General features: G+C 48.3%; 1 protein-coding gene across 1 annotated transcript in view; it reads left to right on the forward strand.

The window, feature by feature from the left end:
* The window catches only part of fndc3ba (fibronectin type III domain containing 3Ba), a 104,756-nt gene that overhangs the window by 21,418 nt on the left and 68,338 nt on the right, over nt 1–15,000 (forward strand). Inside the window, exons 2-3 of the mRNA XM_031560055.2 lie at nt 4,631–4,772; nt 6,767–6,842. Coding sequence (XP_031415915.1) covers nt 4,659–4,772; nt 6,767–6,842 — 190 coding nt within the window. The 5' untranslated portion in view covers nt 4,631–4,658. The remainder of the gene's footprint in view (nt 1–4,630; nt 4,773–6,766; nt 6,843–15,000) is intronic.

The following is a 15,000-nucleotide window of genomic DNA, read 5'->3' on the forward strand; positions in this document are numbered from 1 at the left end:
CGGCGTGCCTGCAGACAGGGCAGCAGAAGACAAGACAGGAAACGCAGAGTGAAGAGCGAAAGGCACTTGGAGAGGTTGGAGAGTTTAATTAGCTTCTCTGTGATATTTATACATAAATTAAAAAAAGGGAGGGTGCCATGTTTTACTCACTGTTTCAGGAAGGGTGGGCCTGCAGGTGCCATGCTGTGGATCATACCGACACACATAGGTGTTGAGACAGACTTAGGATGACATACACATAGACTCTAGACAGATTCTCACATAGACATACATCTATTAGCTTTATTATCCATTTGTATTTTCGATTGCCATCCTCATAACAGCAAAACAGTCTTTCTCTCTCTCTCTCTCTGAGTCTGGCCCCGCGCCTGGTGTGGGTCTGTGCAGCTGCTGTCTGAGTGGTCAAGCGTATGAGCAGCAGCAGCGGCAGCTGCTGCAGACATGCTGAACTGATCCAGCCTCTGTTGTGCAGTCGCCTCTGCATGCACCCACAGCTGGCCTTCTCGCACGTAAGAAACAGGAAATTGAGGGTGTGCATGGCCATTTCTTTTTAGTAATACTGGCGCTGTCGTTTCATTCCGCAGTGCAGTGATTGGAGCGCGTCTGTGTGAATTGGCCGCGGCTGACACGCATCCTCTGCAGCGCTGTTCTAGTCCTGAGCTCAGAAGGGAGTTGCATGATCTGCAGCAGACTGTGCTGTTGTCACTCTGCCCCTTTGGCAAAGCTGTCTGGAGCCTCCAGAGGAGTTGAGGCACAGAAGAGCAAAAAGAGGGGGAGGAGGAGGAGGAGGAGGAGGACAGGAGGCAACAAATCCAAACAGTAACAGAGAGCAATCCTTAGCAACACTGGCTATATTATGGGAAAAACACCTGTCAGAAGGCTGATTGTGTTTCACGTGATTGATAGGGTGAAGGCGAGAAATTGGCCGTCGTCCTGAGAGGAAAAAATGCACAACAGAACAGTGACAGAGCCTCCATTTTTTAGTAAAGTTTAGCTCTTTCTCTTGTCCTCTCCGTCTGTCTCTCGCCTGTTCTCTCTTTCACAAACACACACACACACTCTCTCTCTCTCTCTCTCCCTCTTTCTTTCTCTCTCTCTCTCACTAACACATACACTATTCCATTCCTTCCTTCGCAAGGACCCCCCCCCCCCCCACCCCCACACACACACTGGATGAAGGTTGTGTGGTTGTCCTGATTTACCCTCTGAAGTGGGTGGGGACAGAAGCCTGGTCTAAATCACAAGCTAGAAGTGCCTCAGCTGTTCTGTGGCCTAGGCTCTACTGCTTTGTACGTATGTGTGTGTTTATGTGTGTGTGTGTGTGTGTGTGTGTGTGTGTGTGTGTGTGTGTGTGTGTGTGTGTGTGTGTGTGTGTGTGTGTGTGTGTGTGTGTGTGTGTGTGTGTGTGTGTGTGTGTGTGTGTGTGTGTGTGTGTGTGTGTGTGTGTGTGTGTGTGTGTGTGTGTGTTTGAATAAGTGCATACAGGGTGAGATGACACTGGCTTGAGTGGTCCTCCTGTGCATCCTATGCTAGATTCAAGAGGCAGTCTTCACTTCTTTCTTCCCAAAGCTATGCTGAGTCCCCCCCCCCACCTTCACGCAATCCCCACCCCACCCACCCTGTGTCCTCTCACCTCGTCTGCACAGAACAAGTGGTCAATTGTTGCTGCGTATGCTAGGAGGAATTTTTCAATTTACCTTTTTATCAGTTGTTGGAATCGACACTGAATTAAACAGGCATTCTTTGGAAACATTCAAACTCAGGAAACCTCAAGCCACATGCAGAGTCGGGAGAAATCTTGTGGGACGAACTCCTAGGAGTTTGTGTGTGTGTGTGTGTGTGTATTTGTTTGTGTGTGTGTGTGTGTGTGTGTGTGTGTGTGTGTGTGTGTGTGTGTGTGTGTGTGTGTGTGTGTGTGTGTGTGTGTGTGTGTGTGTGTGTGTGTGTGTGTGTGTGTGTGTGTGTGTGTGCGTGCGTGCGTGTGCATGGGGGTTAGACTTGTGGAATGACGTGTTAAGTAACCTTTGAACCAACCTCATCACCTCTCTCCCATGCGGCATATGAATCTCATGTCTTCTTCTCTGATTCATTGCAACAGTCTTTGCTCTGAAGAACAGTATGACGAACACTTAAAAATCCACTAATCTTTGCCTTTCCATTGAAAGAGTCTCAAATCCCCTCGGATGCCCTCTTGGATCCAGTTTAAATGGAACTCCTAATTATAGCTGTTTGTTGGGGCCGTGGCCGCGTGGCTCTGGCGGAGGCCCCTCATAGAGCCCGCATTAGCTGCTAAAGCAGGGGGGATCTGTTCATCAAAGGGGCCCTAATGCGGGCCTCTTGTCGCTGGCTTGATCTCACCTCGCGGGCTTCGCGCTGCGCTTGGGGCTTTCGCTGGCGGCTGCTTTACGTAAGGGTGAGCTCATTGTGACCGCGGCCGGTCTGCCTGTCTGCCTTGAGCCGTCCGCAGCCCCAGGCGGCCCCTCGACTGACCCAGGCGGCCCCCGCTCAACCGGCCAACTAACTCCACGGACAGTTTGGCTCCCCTTTCTGAGTTGCACAGCTTGCTTCTTCCAGTGTCCCTCCACTATGCTGCATCTTGATACTACCCCCAACTCTCTCTCCCTCTTGCTCACTGGGTGCGGGTTGGCAGCTCTTAAAAGGGGTATTAATTACCCTTGCTGCATTGTGATGCCACTGTGTGTGGGCAAGACTTTTTCTAAATCCCTCGCTCTCTCGCTCCTCCCTTTACCCTTACGAGAGACTTAAATGAGGGACTTGAGCTTATGTTGCCTTCGTGCTGCAGTCTTCACTGGTGATCTCTTTCACGGACTTCAGACAGCAGGGCTTTTACTTCCTGTGCAGTGTTTCTTTGTCTCCTGGTCAATCACTATGCCATGTCTTAATGAATGTCATTTTAATGGACTCAGAGGGGGAAATATGTGGCTTCTTTCTCCTCAGGGGAAATAGTTCACATGGCCATGTCTCTGCTCATGATTGTACAGCAGATAGATAGATAGACAGACAGATAGAAAGAGATCTCTCTTTCTTTCTCTCTCTCTGGTGAGCCAGCTTTAGCAATCAGGAACATATGTCTCTCAGCTGGGATCTGAAGGGGAGGCTGGGATTGAGGCTGCACGTCATCCCGCTCTGATGGATAGAGAGAGAGAGAGGGAGAGGGAGACAGTGAGAGGGAGAGAGGGTGGGAGGGAGAGGGAAGAAGGTCAACTCAACAGCTGACTTCCTTCAACCTGTGTACTTTGCAGTGAGGTCACAGCAGACGGGGTGGAGAGCTAAATGGTTAACAGGATATTAGTCATCCACGATCAAACCATTTCCCTGATGAAAGTCAGTGACCTCCTGACACTGATTAGTCTGTTCATTTTGGATTCTGGCCTTCCCGACATGGCAGTCTTTAGGACCCTCCAGCAGGAACCCTGGCGGCCTCTCCCTTCCTCTCTCCTTCTCCCTCTCCCTCTCCCTCCCCTCTCCCTCACCCTCACCCTCTCTCTCCCTCTCCCTCTCTCTGCTGTAGGCTGGGCCTCTGGCTCTCAGAGGAGCTCAGGCCCAGTTGAATCACTGGAACGAGTGGCGCAAGGCTTCTCCCAGCAGCGTCATGCTGCTGTGCCCATTCCTTCCTGACCTCCCCTCCTCCCCCTTCCCTTCTCCTCTCGCCCTCCTCCTTTCCGACATGCTCCTGCGGCTGACAGATGGGTCCCTGGGGAGGAGGGGAGCGGGTGCGGGGTGCGCTGGAGGGGTCCGGCTGGCTCTGCCACGCGTTTTGTCATGGTCCTCCCTCCGCTTCCGCGAAGAGTCATTTCCTGTGGGCTGACTACTGCCCTTAGAGACCCTGAGGGAGATTGTGTGTGTGTGTGTGTGTGTGTGTGTGTGTGTGTGTGTGTGTGTGTGTGTGTGTGTGTGTGTGTGTGTGTGTGTGTGTGTTTTTACTGGAAGAGAGAAAGTACTGTGGACAGAGACCTCTCCCATTATACCATTTTCCTGAAACTGTTAGTTCGCTCAAGACCAAGAGTCTCTGATGACTGTTTTTCAGGCCTTCTGACTCATTCTGGCCCCTCTTTCCCTCTTTCTCTCACTCTCCCTCGCTCTCCCTCCATCTTCTCCTTTCCTTTCTCTACCTTTTCTTTTCCCTCACTTTCTCCACTCTTTTCTCTTTCTCCCTCAAGGCTCCTATCACTCCTCACTTCATTATAAGCTCATTACACACCAAAGTGATAGCAAAGCTAAAGCTACTGAATGTTGCTCTGTGGATCATTAGCAGTGTTATCATTCACCGTTGCTCGCTCAGAGTATGCATATCCCCTCCTCAGAGATCCCTCAGTGCATAACATTTGTGTTGGAGCAATTCAGTTGACTTTTTTGATTTGCATAATTCCTCTGTCAGTGCTCCTCTTTGTGTTCAGTGATAAAAATGGAGCATGCTGATCTTTGACTGCTGAAGTAACCAGCCCTCAAACTTGAGGAGGAAGATCACGCTGCAGTGTTCCTGGAACTCTCAGTGTCTGTGTTGAAGCTTAGCGGACACTAGGACGGCGTTTTGGTTGTTCGTTATTCTGTAGTCAGATGTTTGTTTGGACTGTTTAATGGCTAACAACCGTTTGTCCTCTCTTCTCAGGAGGGCAGTCCAGGAAATTTCTCCATGAATGTACGTCACAATGATGATGACAGACCAGATTCCACTGGACCTGCCCCCGCCTCTGCTCAACGGGGAGTGTGCCCTGATGCCGCACATGGTTAATGGAGATGGGTCGCAGCAGGTAAGACACACACTTGAGCACCAGGCCTTCCTTAAGGCATCCCCCACAGACACAACGCACAGGAGCAGCTCCTGAAACACACACCCGAACTACACATCCCACAGAAGTCCTAAAAGCATTTACTTATATAATTTCATGCACACCTAAGCAGATTGCAAACCTAAAGTGCAAACTCGCACATAAACATCACACCTCAAACACACAAACATCTGTAAGGACCCAGAAAAGAAAACACTTAATATCCCTGAAGCCAGCTCTGCAAGAAACTGCCCTTTAGCCTGTCAGATCTAGCTGTGGAACATGGATGTCATAATGGTAGAACAACAGCAGCGGGCGGAGACACTGAGGGTGGGGACACACTTTGACAAACCACATGGAGCAGTGGGCCACCAGAGGTCTGTGCAGCCTCAGGGCCCATACGGGTTTAATGGGTGGAGATGGCACTGGTCAGTGGGCTAAGTGTGACTCAGAGCACAGCAGTGCAGGGGTATAGGAGGGAAGGGGTCTGTGGAAGACTGCAGAGGTTAATTTCTATTGTGATTTAGTCAGCTAGTTTTCTCACATTCTCTCTGTTATCTTCTTTTTGTCTCTTTTCTTCCCCTCTCTCGTTTTTACTTCTGTCTGTCTGTGTGTTCTTGTTCTTGGGTTTGTTTGTTCGGCTGACTGTGGTCATTTATAATTCCTGATATGCCACAGCCAATATCCTCTCAAGTTTAAGCGTCTAGATTTTATCTTTGAAATCCAGCGCATGTGTGCCTGTTAGTGTGTGGATGTGTGTTTGTGCACATGTGAGTGTGTGTGTGTGTGTCTGCGTGGTCATATTATGTAACCATGCTATAGGGATGCTACGGCAGGGCTTTCCTCTCTTAAGCTTTCCTCCTTTGGAGAAAAAAACCAAACCTGGGTGAGTCTCAGTTGTACGCGCTCTGGTTTCCATAGCAACAGCAACAGCAGCAGCAGCAGCGGCAGACAATTTGAGCAGGAAGTAGAAGGCAGGAGCTCCTCACAACCTCTTGTGCAGTGCTGTGCAGTGCTGTGCTGTGGGGAGCCTGGGTCTGTTGGGAGGCCACTGCTGCGGCTCCTGGACTGCTCCTGCTGCTGCTGCTGCTGCTGCTGCTGCTGCTGCTGAGGGAGAGAGGGATGGGCATGATAGAGAGGCCAAGAGGATTTTGCTCACGTCCTCCCAGCGCTACCTGTAGATTAGCCGTGCGAGACTGAAAGCCCCAGCCATGGCTGGCCAACTTTATCACATCTACAGGCACACATGCTCCCTCAACAGCTTCCCTGCTAACAACACGATGGTAAGATCAGCCTCACGCCACAAGGAGAGACTATGATATCAGCTAGATTTATTTTCTCTCTCTCTCTGTTTCCTTCTTTTGTTTACTTGGTGAGGCGTGTTTATTTACTCTGTGCTCTTTTACCATGATGTGGGTGTAGTTGGGGTATGGCTACATAATAGCCTTTTCAGGTGTCTTTGATCCACATGATGGTTCAGTAAAGGGGAGTATCTCTCTCTCTCTTTCTTTCTTTCTCTCTCTCACTCTCTCTCTCTCCCTGTGTACGTGCATGTGCTTTTGTATTTTTTCATGGATTGTAGAATAGGTTCCGAGTCTTTCTGTTCAAGCATGTCTATGTCTGTAAATTAGTTTCTTTGTTTGGATAGTTGTCTGTTGTTTTGCCATGAAGAGGGGTGGGAGGGTCTGGTGTCTGTGTCTGGTATGCTCTGTGATGGATGTGCACCAGCAGTCCTCCTGGCTGTTCTCATGGCTGTGAGAGGGTCTTTTTCAGATCTCATTTGGCCCTGTGGTAGTCTCTGGCTGTGCTCCGTTACACATTGCTTATTTGACATAGTGGTGATTTGACCAGTGACCTGTCATTTTTTACACTTTATGCTGTGTTTCGTATTCTCTTGTTTCAATGTGTGAAGTTTCTTGAGTTGAGTGTGCCATTTCATGAAGTGATGTTTCATCTTCTCTCTTCCCGTTGCACAGGTCTTTCTCGTCCAAGTCAACCCTGGAGAGACCTTCACCATACGGGCAGAGGATGGCTCCTTGCAGTGCATCCAAGGTACGTCTGAAACACACCTGGTGGTGCTCCCCCCTCCAGCTCCGCCTCTCACTAGCGCCCCCTACTGTGGGCTCATCATGCAGCAGAGGCTGCCGTTGGATGCCCCCCCCCCCCCACCAGTCCCCTGCAGTCTTGCACGACTTTCACTGTTGCTCTCAACGGCTGCCATGACACGGCTCAGGAAGCTGTTTCACAACACAGCAGCATTGCACTAAGCGCAGTGTTGACAATGAGTATGGGTTCAAGAGGCCCCAGTGTGGGCCTGTTAGTAATGACTCTGCAGTCAATGGGTGATAAGAGGTGGCTTTTCCAAAGGTCTTGTTGGTCTTTTTGCAAGAGGTTTTTTTCATGTAGGCGATCAGTTAATGTGTCTTTGGGGTTCCTCTCTACACCATGTCGAAACACAAATATTTACCTGTGGAGGCGGTCTCCTTTGACCTGCTAATCTCCTGCTTCAAGTGGGGTATTTGTGTGCAAGGAGATTATTGCGCATGTTTTCCTTTACGCACTGGAATGTCAATGGCTTTTTAATGTTAGAGGATTTTCACCTGCTTGATAAGTATTTAAATAGTTATGCAGAGACTGAGGAAGAGGTGTGTGTGTGTGTGTGTGTGTGTGTGTGTGTGTGTGTGTGTATATGTGTGTGTGTGTGTGTTTATACGTGTGTTTGTGTGTGTGTTTTTGGTGAAAATAGATAAAGAGGTGGTTTGCTTCGGTGGATGTAATCTCCTCTGATGGAACCACCTCACACATACACACACACACACACACACACACACACACACACACCCTTCCTCAGTCTCTGTTACCATAAAACAACTGTTTTGTCCACTTCACATTACCTGTCCACACTTGTGCTCTTTTTGAGCACCTCCCCACATCCACGGTCTCAGCTGGTGTAACACAGGTTCTTGGTTTAAAAGGTGCAAATGACTAGTGGTCTCTTGTCCTTTAGTAATTAAGCCTTTACATAGAGACCACTGGCCAGAGAGCAGCCCCAGCCTGTGGTCGAATCGTACACATGTGTCAGCACACACACCTCTACCCCCTTACGTAACAGTCCCAGTGGAGATGTGAGGCAGGCTGAGGCTGCACTGTTGCTGGGCTTGGGAGCAGGAGGGGAGGGGGCTGCTGCTGGCTGCTGGCTGATGGCTGCTGATGTCTGATCTGCAGAGCAGATGAGAATAGATGGGCACTCTGTGCACTCTCTGCCTGTCTGGCCCTGCGGGCACATGGCTCCGGTGAGAGGCCTGGCCACTTGACATGCGTGGGGGTGTTAATTTCCAGACAAGAACAGCAGTAAGGAGGTGAGCGTTTCCCAACCTCCACTACCTCCCACCTACCTACCTCTCGGCTCCGGCTCTGCTTCCATGAACACACGTCATTATGGTCAGAAAATCTGTTGGCTTTACCCAAGGGCCCTTTAGTGGTTGAAAGCAGCCCTGAGCAATTGTTGATTCTTCAAATCCTCTTTTCAATTCAACACCCAATTTCGTTAATCAATAATGAACAAAATTGACTGTGTTTGAATGACAATTAAAAACCCAGTGTTTATCAGGGTGTTATTGTAATACAGTAACATCACACGCTATTATCCTTAGGAATACATTATGATCACATGTTATTATCTTTAGGAACACAGCATCATCACATATTATTATGCTTAGGAACACAGTATCATGCATACGGATGTTTTATACATTATTTGTTGGAAGCTTTGTAGGAAAATAATCCAGTGATCACAAGCAGATCCTTATCAATGAGGCCCAGTAGTGTGTGTAAGCTCCCTGATTAGGTAACTGAAGGGAAGTCTCCAAATATGAAAAGAAAAACTGCTCAGCATGACTTCCTTTTCATTCATACACACACACACACACACACACACACATACAAACACACACACACACACACACACACACACACACACACACACACACACACACACACACACAGACACACACATCCGTTTCTTAATGAGCAGAAGGTAACGTGCCCCCCGGGCACAATGGAGGCAGAACCAGAGTAAAAGAAAGTGAAGGTGGTGATGAAACGATGACTGTGAGTACCCAGGCACTCTATTAAAGGGGTAGCTCAAATCCATAACCCTCTCCCTCTCTCTCTCTCTCTCTCTCTCTCTCACTCGCTCTCTCTCTCTCTCTCTCACTCGCTCTCTTTCTGCCTTTTTTCCTCCACAGAAAAAGGTCACTGGGTTTAATTAAAAGTGTGGAGTGAGGCTGTAGCTCCGTGAAGGAGCATGCTTTTTAGAGAGAGAGCCTCTTTGTCATTATGCTAACCTCAGAGCAGAACCCTAGGTTTAGGATTTTATATAAAGTAACCACTGTTTAGCCTGTGGACCGCGCTGGCTTCACAGAGCACAGAGAGAACGGCTTCTTTTGGAGGGGGCTGAGTGCAGCCAAGAAACCCTAAGCCCTCGCCTAGAGCCTCGTCCTGGATAGGTGCACACTCTCCTCTCCCTCACTATCACTCAGAGTCAGTGAGTTTAAGCCTCTGTGAAGACTTAAGAGTCAAGAGATTTATGAGTTGAAGAAAGCATAGTGAAAGTGAACTCCATGTTAATTATGGACAATGGAAATTCATCAAGATGAGAGGCTAGAAAGTTATGTAACAACATAGACAATGGTAAGCTAACAGTTAACAAGGGGGAAGAGGGGCAGTAATCAGAGGCAAAAGAAAAGTGAGAGGATTATAGCACCTAGCTGCTCTGCTCTGGACAGGAACAGTGGGCGCCTCCATGCGCATCCTGCCCTCCTCCCTCTCCCTGCCACTCATTTCCTGCCCCAGAGAGCAGTGTGCCTGCACAACAGCCTAGCTCGGCTCAGCCCCACATCTGAGATCCCTGGAAGTCATATTGCACAAACTTAACAAACTTAAGTGAGCCACAGAAAACCACCATATCCCCAAACCTTGTGTTTTCCCTCACATTTTGGCACTATCCACATACTTTTGTTTGACTCATCTTCCCTGCAGGCATGCAGGCACACACTCAGATGATGTGAATACACTGCATTAGCACTGTTAGCATCGTTAGCATGGTTAGCTTCATTAGCATCGTTAGCGCTTGTTAGCGGTCTGGGCCGACAGCCAGCATGCCTCTGTTCTACTGACTGGCAGCTCATTAGTCTGCTCCGGCCCCTTCTTGTTTACTTGGGCCTGGGCCCGGCCGTATCTCTCTGCTAATTAGGGTGGAAGCAGGCGAACTGTAATCTTTGTGTTGTTTAAACAGGGTGAACTTTTTTCCCCTTTTTTTCCGTCTGTCTTCTTATCCTCTCTTTTTTTCCACAAGGCTGGGCTGAGCTCGCTGTGTTCTTTGTTTGGGGATTTTCCCCCCAGCATTTGTTTTGTGGGTATGTGTGAGTATGTGTTCACACTAGAAGAGAGTCTGGCACCGCGACCCTGACTATGGCCTCAAAAGAGCGTCTTCCTATTGCTTTCACCTCTGACTGCACCTTGTGTCAGTGTCATGATATTTAGTCTGAGGCATTTACCCCTAGTGAAAGTGTGTGTGTGTGTGTGTATGTGTACGCTTGTGTGTGTGCATCTGCGTGTCTGTTAGGTGGACGCAGACTCAGTGCCCTTTCTCTCTCTCTCTCGGCCGTCAGCACTGAGGTATTCTGTGCGCCGTGTTGGGTAATTGCGGCCCCTGACACTGGGCCTCATTGATGTGGTGATCCTGCCAGCTGTGCGCTCTTCCTGTTTGTCATGTGGCCCCAGTGCAGCCAGATCAGTGCGCCGGAGAGAGGTCCTTTCATGTCTAATGCTTTTGGACAGATGTTGGCCATCCCCATTTGTTTTGCTCCCTTCTCTCTCCTCCTCCCCTTTCGCCTCACTTTCTTTCTTTCGCAGGTTCTTCCTCTCTTTCTTGAAGCATATGAACTAAGATCATTTCTGACTTTGTTTGTTTGTTCTTTCTTTCCTTCTTTCATTTTTTTTCTTTCTTTCTTTCTTTTCTTTCTTTCTTTTTCTCTTACTTTCTCTTCTTTACCTTTCCACCGTGAGGTTCTCCCTCGTGTCACTTAGCTGTTTGGTGTATGTCGCAGAAGATAAGATCTGGCATAAACTGGAGGGAGATGAAGTGTGTGAGCGGTGTTGTGAGTTCAAAACACATGTATTAAACCTGTCGTCGCTCACGAGCGATCAGATGAGCTTCTGTCGATCCCTTTGAATGAGAGATCAGAGGTTGTCTGCGTGTTGTCAAACAGACTGTTTGGAATGCAGCACAGATCCTTGAGAGGAGTTCATGGCTCAATGCAGTGTTCATACAGTACATTTCGTCTCTACTGTGTAGTCCTGATAGAGGTAGTGTTCTCATACATCTTGCTGTGAAAAACTGAATTGTTATTTGATCCCTCAGGTAGGGTGGGATAATCAAATATCAAGTGAGAGCTAATATGGTTGTTTTATTTGATGGGGTATAAAGTATACATTTAATATATAACCAAATTGTACCAAAGAAAATACATCTAATTCCCAAAAATGATTCATACAGTGTATTTGTATTAAATTGGGTGGATGTTATTGTTTTTATACTGGAAAGCAAAGAGAACTTGTCTTCCATAATTGCATCCAAGAAGTCACAGCACTCATCCGTAAACTGTAATTTCACTGAGATGTGTAGAGTCATCCACCGCTAAATCAGTTTCTCCATGATTTTCATAAAAATGTCACTTCTTTGTGGTTTAACTGGATTTAAAAGGATTCTCCAAAAGAAGAAATAAATATTAATAAAACATTGAAACCTGATAGCAAGATTGTGTGTGTGTGTGTGTGTGTGTGTGTGTGTGTGTGTGTGTGTGTGTGTGTGTGTGTGTGTGTGTCTATGTGTCTGTGTGTCTGGGTAAAAGTACAGACCAAAATTGGACAAAAGACTTCTTGTGCGTACCAGTGGGCAGTTTCTACTCTCCAGAAGGTCAGTGAGCCTATCTTTAGAGTGCTCTCCTCAATGGTCATTGTACCATGCCCTGAGTGCCTCAGCTTACCTAATACTCACAAGATTAGGAAAGAGCGTACAGTACAACACTGTCAAATTTGAACACACACACGCACAGGCACACACGCACACACACAAAGACACATACGTAACAAAACCAACGTTTTTTTCTTGTACAAATGTCAAAGTACAGGGATGACTGTACAGTGGGTGTGTGACGCACCATGAGAGTCCTGCGCTACAGGACCAGTCTCATGATATGCACGCTGTGTCACGTGACACATCCATAACAGATGCTGCCTGGTGAAAATGGTGTTTTTTCTTCGAAATAGAGGCTCTCCCTTCAGGTGGTGTGTGACGGCATGAGGGGCCCCTTGGGAAATGGGGGGGCCCCCGAATGCCCCCACCACCACTACCACCACCCCTTAACAAACCTCTTGGGCCTCTGGAGCAGTTGCTCTGTGTCCACCACACTCAACTCCTGTCAGGGTCCCGGAGGTCCTGCTCTGTGACCCCCTGGTTCGTCTGAGTCGCTCAGCAGGGCGAGGTGACCGGATTCCTCCACTGGGACATCCATGCCTTTTTGGTGGTGCAGGACACAGGGAGCTTTGGAGACGCGGTCCACACAGCACCACCCATCCTCTGCTTTAGCTTTTCTGTGAAACGGCAAAGTGAAACGGCAACGTGAAACGGCACCAGACAAATGCACTTGACGGCATGTTTTGTGCTTATGCTTTCTATCTGGTGTGTGTGTGTGTGTGAGAGAGTATTAATATGAGGGCTAGGCTGAATCTGTGTTATATTAATGGAGGTGTGTGTGAGAGAGAGTATTTATATGAGGGCTAGGCTGAATCTGTGTTATAATAATGGAGGTGTGAATGTGAGGACCACTGCCACTGCAGCAGCCAGCGGGCAGCGCTGAGTTCTGCCCTCAAAGCAGCACTGTCTTGAGCTTGTTTTTGCAGCAAGTCACCTGAGTTTCAAAAACAATGGAAGTGGAAGAAATGATAAGTTAACACTGGCAGACAGCAATTTACAATTACAAATTTGCAGTGCACAGTTATCTGTGCCATACAGAGAATAATGTGTTGAAATATCTCACAGTCCATCTAATGCTATCGTGTGGTTTTGAATGGCGACCAAAAAAGCAACACAGTAAAAGTCTTTACAGATATGGTTCCATTGAACGGTTTTGTAATCTGGCGGCACTGTAATGCCAAGCATTAGCCTCAGATGTGTACTTTGCTGCTTGTGGTTACTGGACACAGTCTTAAACTTTAGCCAGAAGAAGACACTGTATGTGGATTGTGTGTTCTGGCTGTACAGGGAGTAATATTTAGAACTGTAAGGTTATGTCAGTATGTCTGTGTGTGTGTGTGTGTGTGTGTGAGTGTTGTGTGTGTGTGTGTGTGTGTGTGTGTGTGTGTGTGTGTGTGTGTGTGCATTCACACAAAGTAGCATGGAAGTTTAAAGGTGCAAAAGACAGATACAAGCACAAGAAAGAGGAAACGTGTCTGTTTGAGTTTCCAGAGAGCTGGATTGAGCCGTAGTCTGCCAGAACTCCACTGGAGCCCAGGGACCCAAACTGCACACAGTATACAGTAGTCAGAGAGAGAGAGAGAAGAGGGAGAGAGAGGGAAGGGGGAAGAGATATTACACTTCCACACACTTTCCATTCATTTAGCGCACACATCTCTCCCTACCTTGTTTCAGTACTTTCTTCCCCCTCTTCTTCCCCTTCCTCCTCTTCAGCCCAGGCTGTGTACATTGAAAAGGAAGCAAAGCAGTACGAGGAATGTGAAGTGTGCTGTGGGGCTCGGCCTTTGGAATGCCCCCAGTTCTGTAGGGAGTTTTAGACGACTGGGAAGTATTATACTGGGAAGGGTTACGTCGGTCATTTAGTGGAAAATGTCTTTAAGACGTAACTGTTTGAAGCTGCCTTTGCTGTGATATAATGGAAATGGAAATCGTGTGAATTTGGGGGAATTTCTCTTTATCTCTGTATTTCTTTTTTCTTTCTTTCTCTCTGTCCCTCTCTCCTCTTGCCATGCACGACAGTAACAAAAGTAACCTCCTGGCTGTATGACTTGAATTCAGCAACTGGAAAAAAAGTGAGCTGTGATGCCAAGGCAGAGAAAGTGAGAGGCAGAGAGAGGGAGGGAGAGAGGGAGGAAGAGAGAGAGAGAGAAGGAAGGAGGGAGAGAGAGAGAATTCCTCCTATCTACTGGCCCGAGCTCAAATGGACAGAAGAGCACAGGGTGAAGGAGTGCATTTGGACAGGGCCCGGCAGCCACAGCCTTTTTTTCGCTTCTTCTTTTTCTTCTGCGTCTTCCTTTGCTTTTCGTTCCTTCCAGATGTGCCTTTCATTCCCGGCAGCAGCAGCAGCAGATGTAAGCAAAGCTTCCTCTCAAGGCATCTTTGCATTTCCTCCTGCTCCTCTGTGCCCGCCGTGCTGCTTGTCAACAAGGAAAATCCGCCATGCCACGCAATACCATGTTACTGGTCCCCTCACGTATTCCTCCCCATCTCCCCTCTCTGCCCAGCTGTCGGTGCTGGCGAGGAGCCCCGTCTCAGGGCAGCCCCGCCATTGGTCCGTGACACAAGCCACAGTGACTCTGAGCAGAGCACATAGGGCTTCTCACACAGGCTCTCCGCTCAGTGCTAGCGTAGCCAGCTTTTTTGTGGCAAAATAAGTGTGTTTAGTCTTGGTGACTTTATAACCTGTGCTGTTACCACAACCTCAACATTGCTGTTTGCTTATAGGAGAGTCCATAGTATGTGTTCTGTGTGTGTTTTTTTGTAGGTGGAAAGTGTGTTTAGGTCCATGATCATTGCTGAATTTCCACCAAGTTACAACATGTGGTTCCTGTAGTTACTCTTGTGGAGAAAAGGGCTAGGTACTTTTGAGGGGAAAGAGGGAGAGGAAGAAAAAGAGAGTTAGAGAGAGAGAGAGAGAGAGAGAAATAAAGCGGGAAATAAAGCGTGCCTGGTCCTGTCTTCGATGCACACATTCCTAGCAGGGTGCCTTTGCCCTCCAGCTCCTCACAGCTCTCCCCCCCTCACCTCGCCCCTTAGGGGAGGAGAGCAGCCCCTGGACACACTCAGCCCCTGGAAGTCCTCCTGAAGAGAGCCCTTTCCTTCCCTTTGGAGAGAGGTGTTAGGGGCCAGCGGCTTGTTTCCAGCCCCTAGGGAGCCCAACCACCACTCTAA

This window comes from Clupea harengus, chromosome 22, assembly GCF_900700415.2.
Source record: "Clupea harengus chromosome 22, Ch_v2.0.2, whole genome shotgun sequence".
In the NCBI taxonomy this organism is placed as follows: Eukaryota; Metazoa; Chordata; class Actinopteri; order Clupeiformes; family Clupeidae; genus Clupea; species Clupea harengus.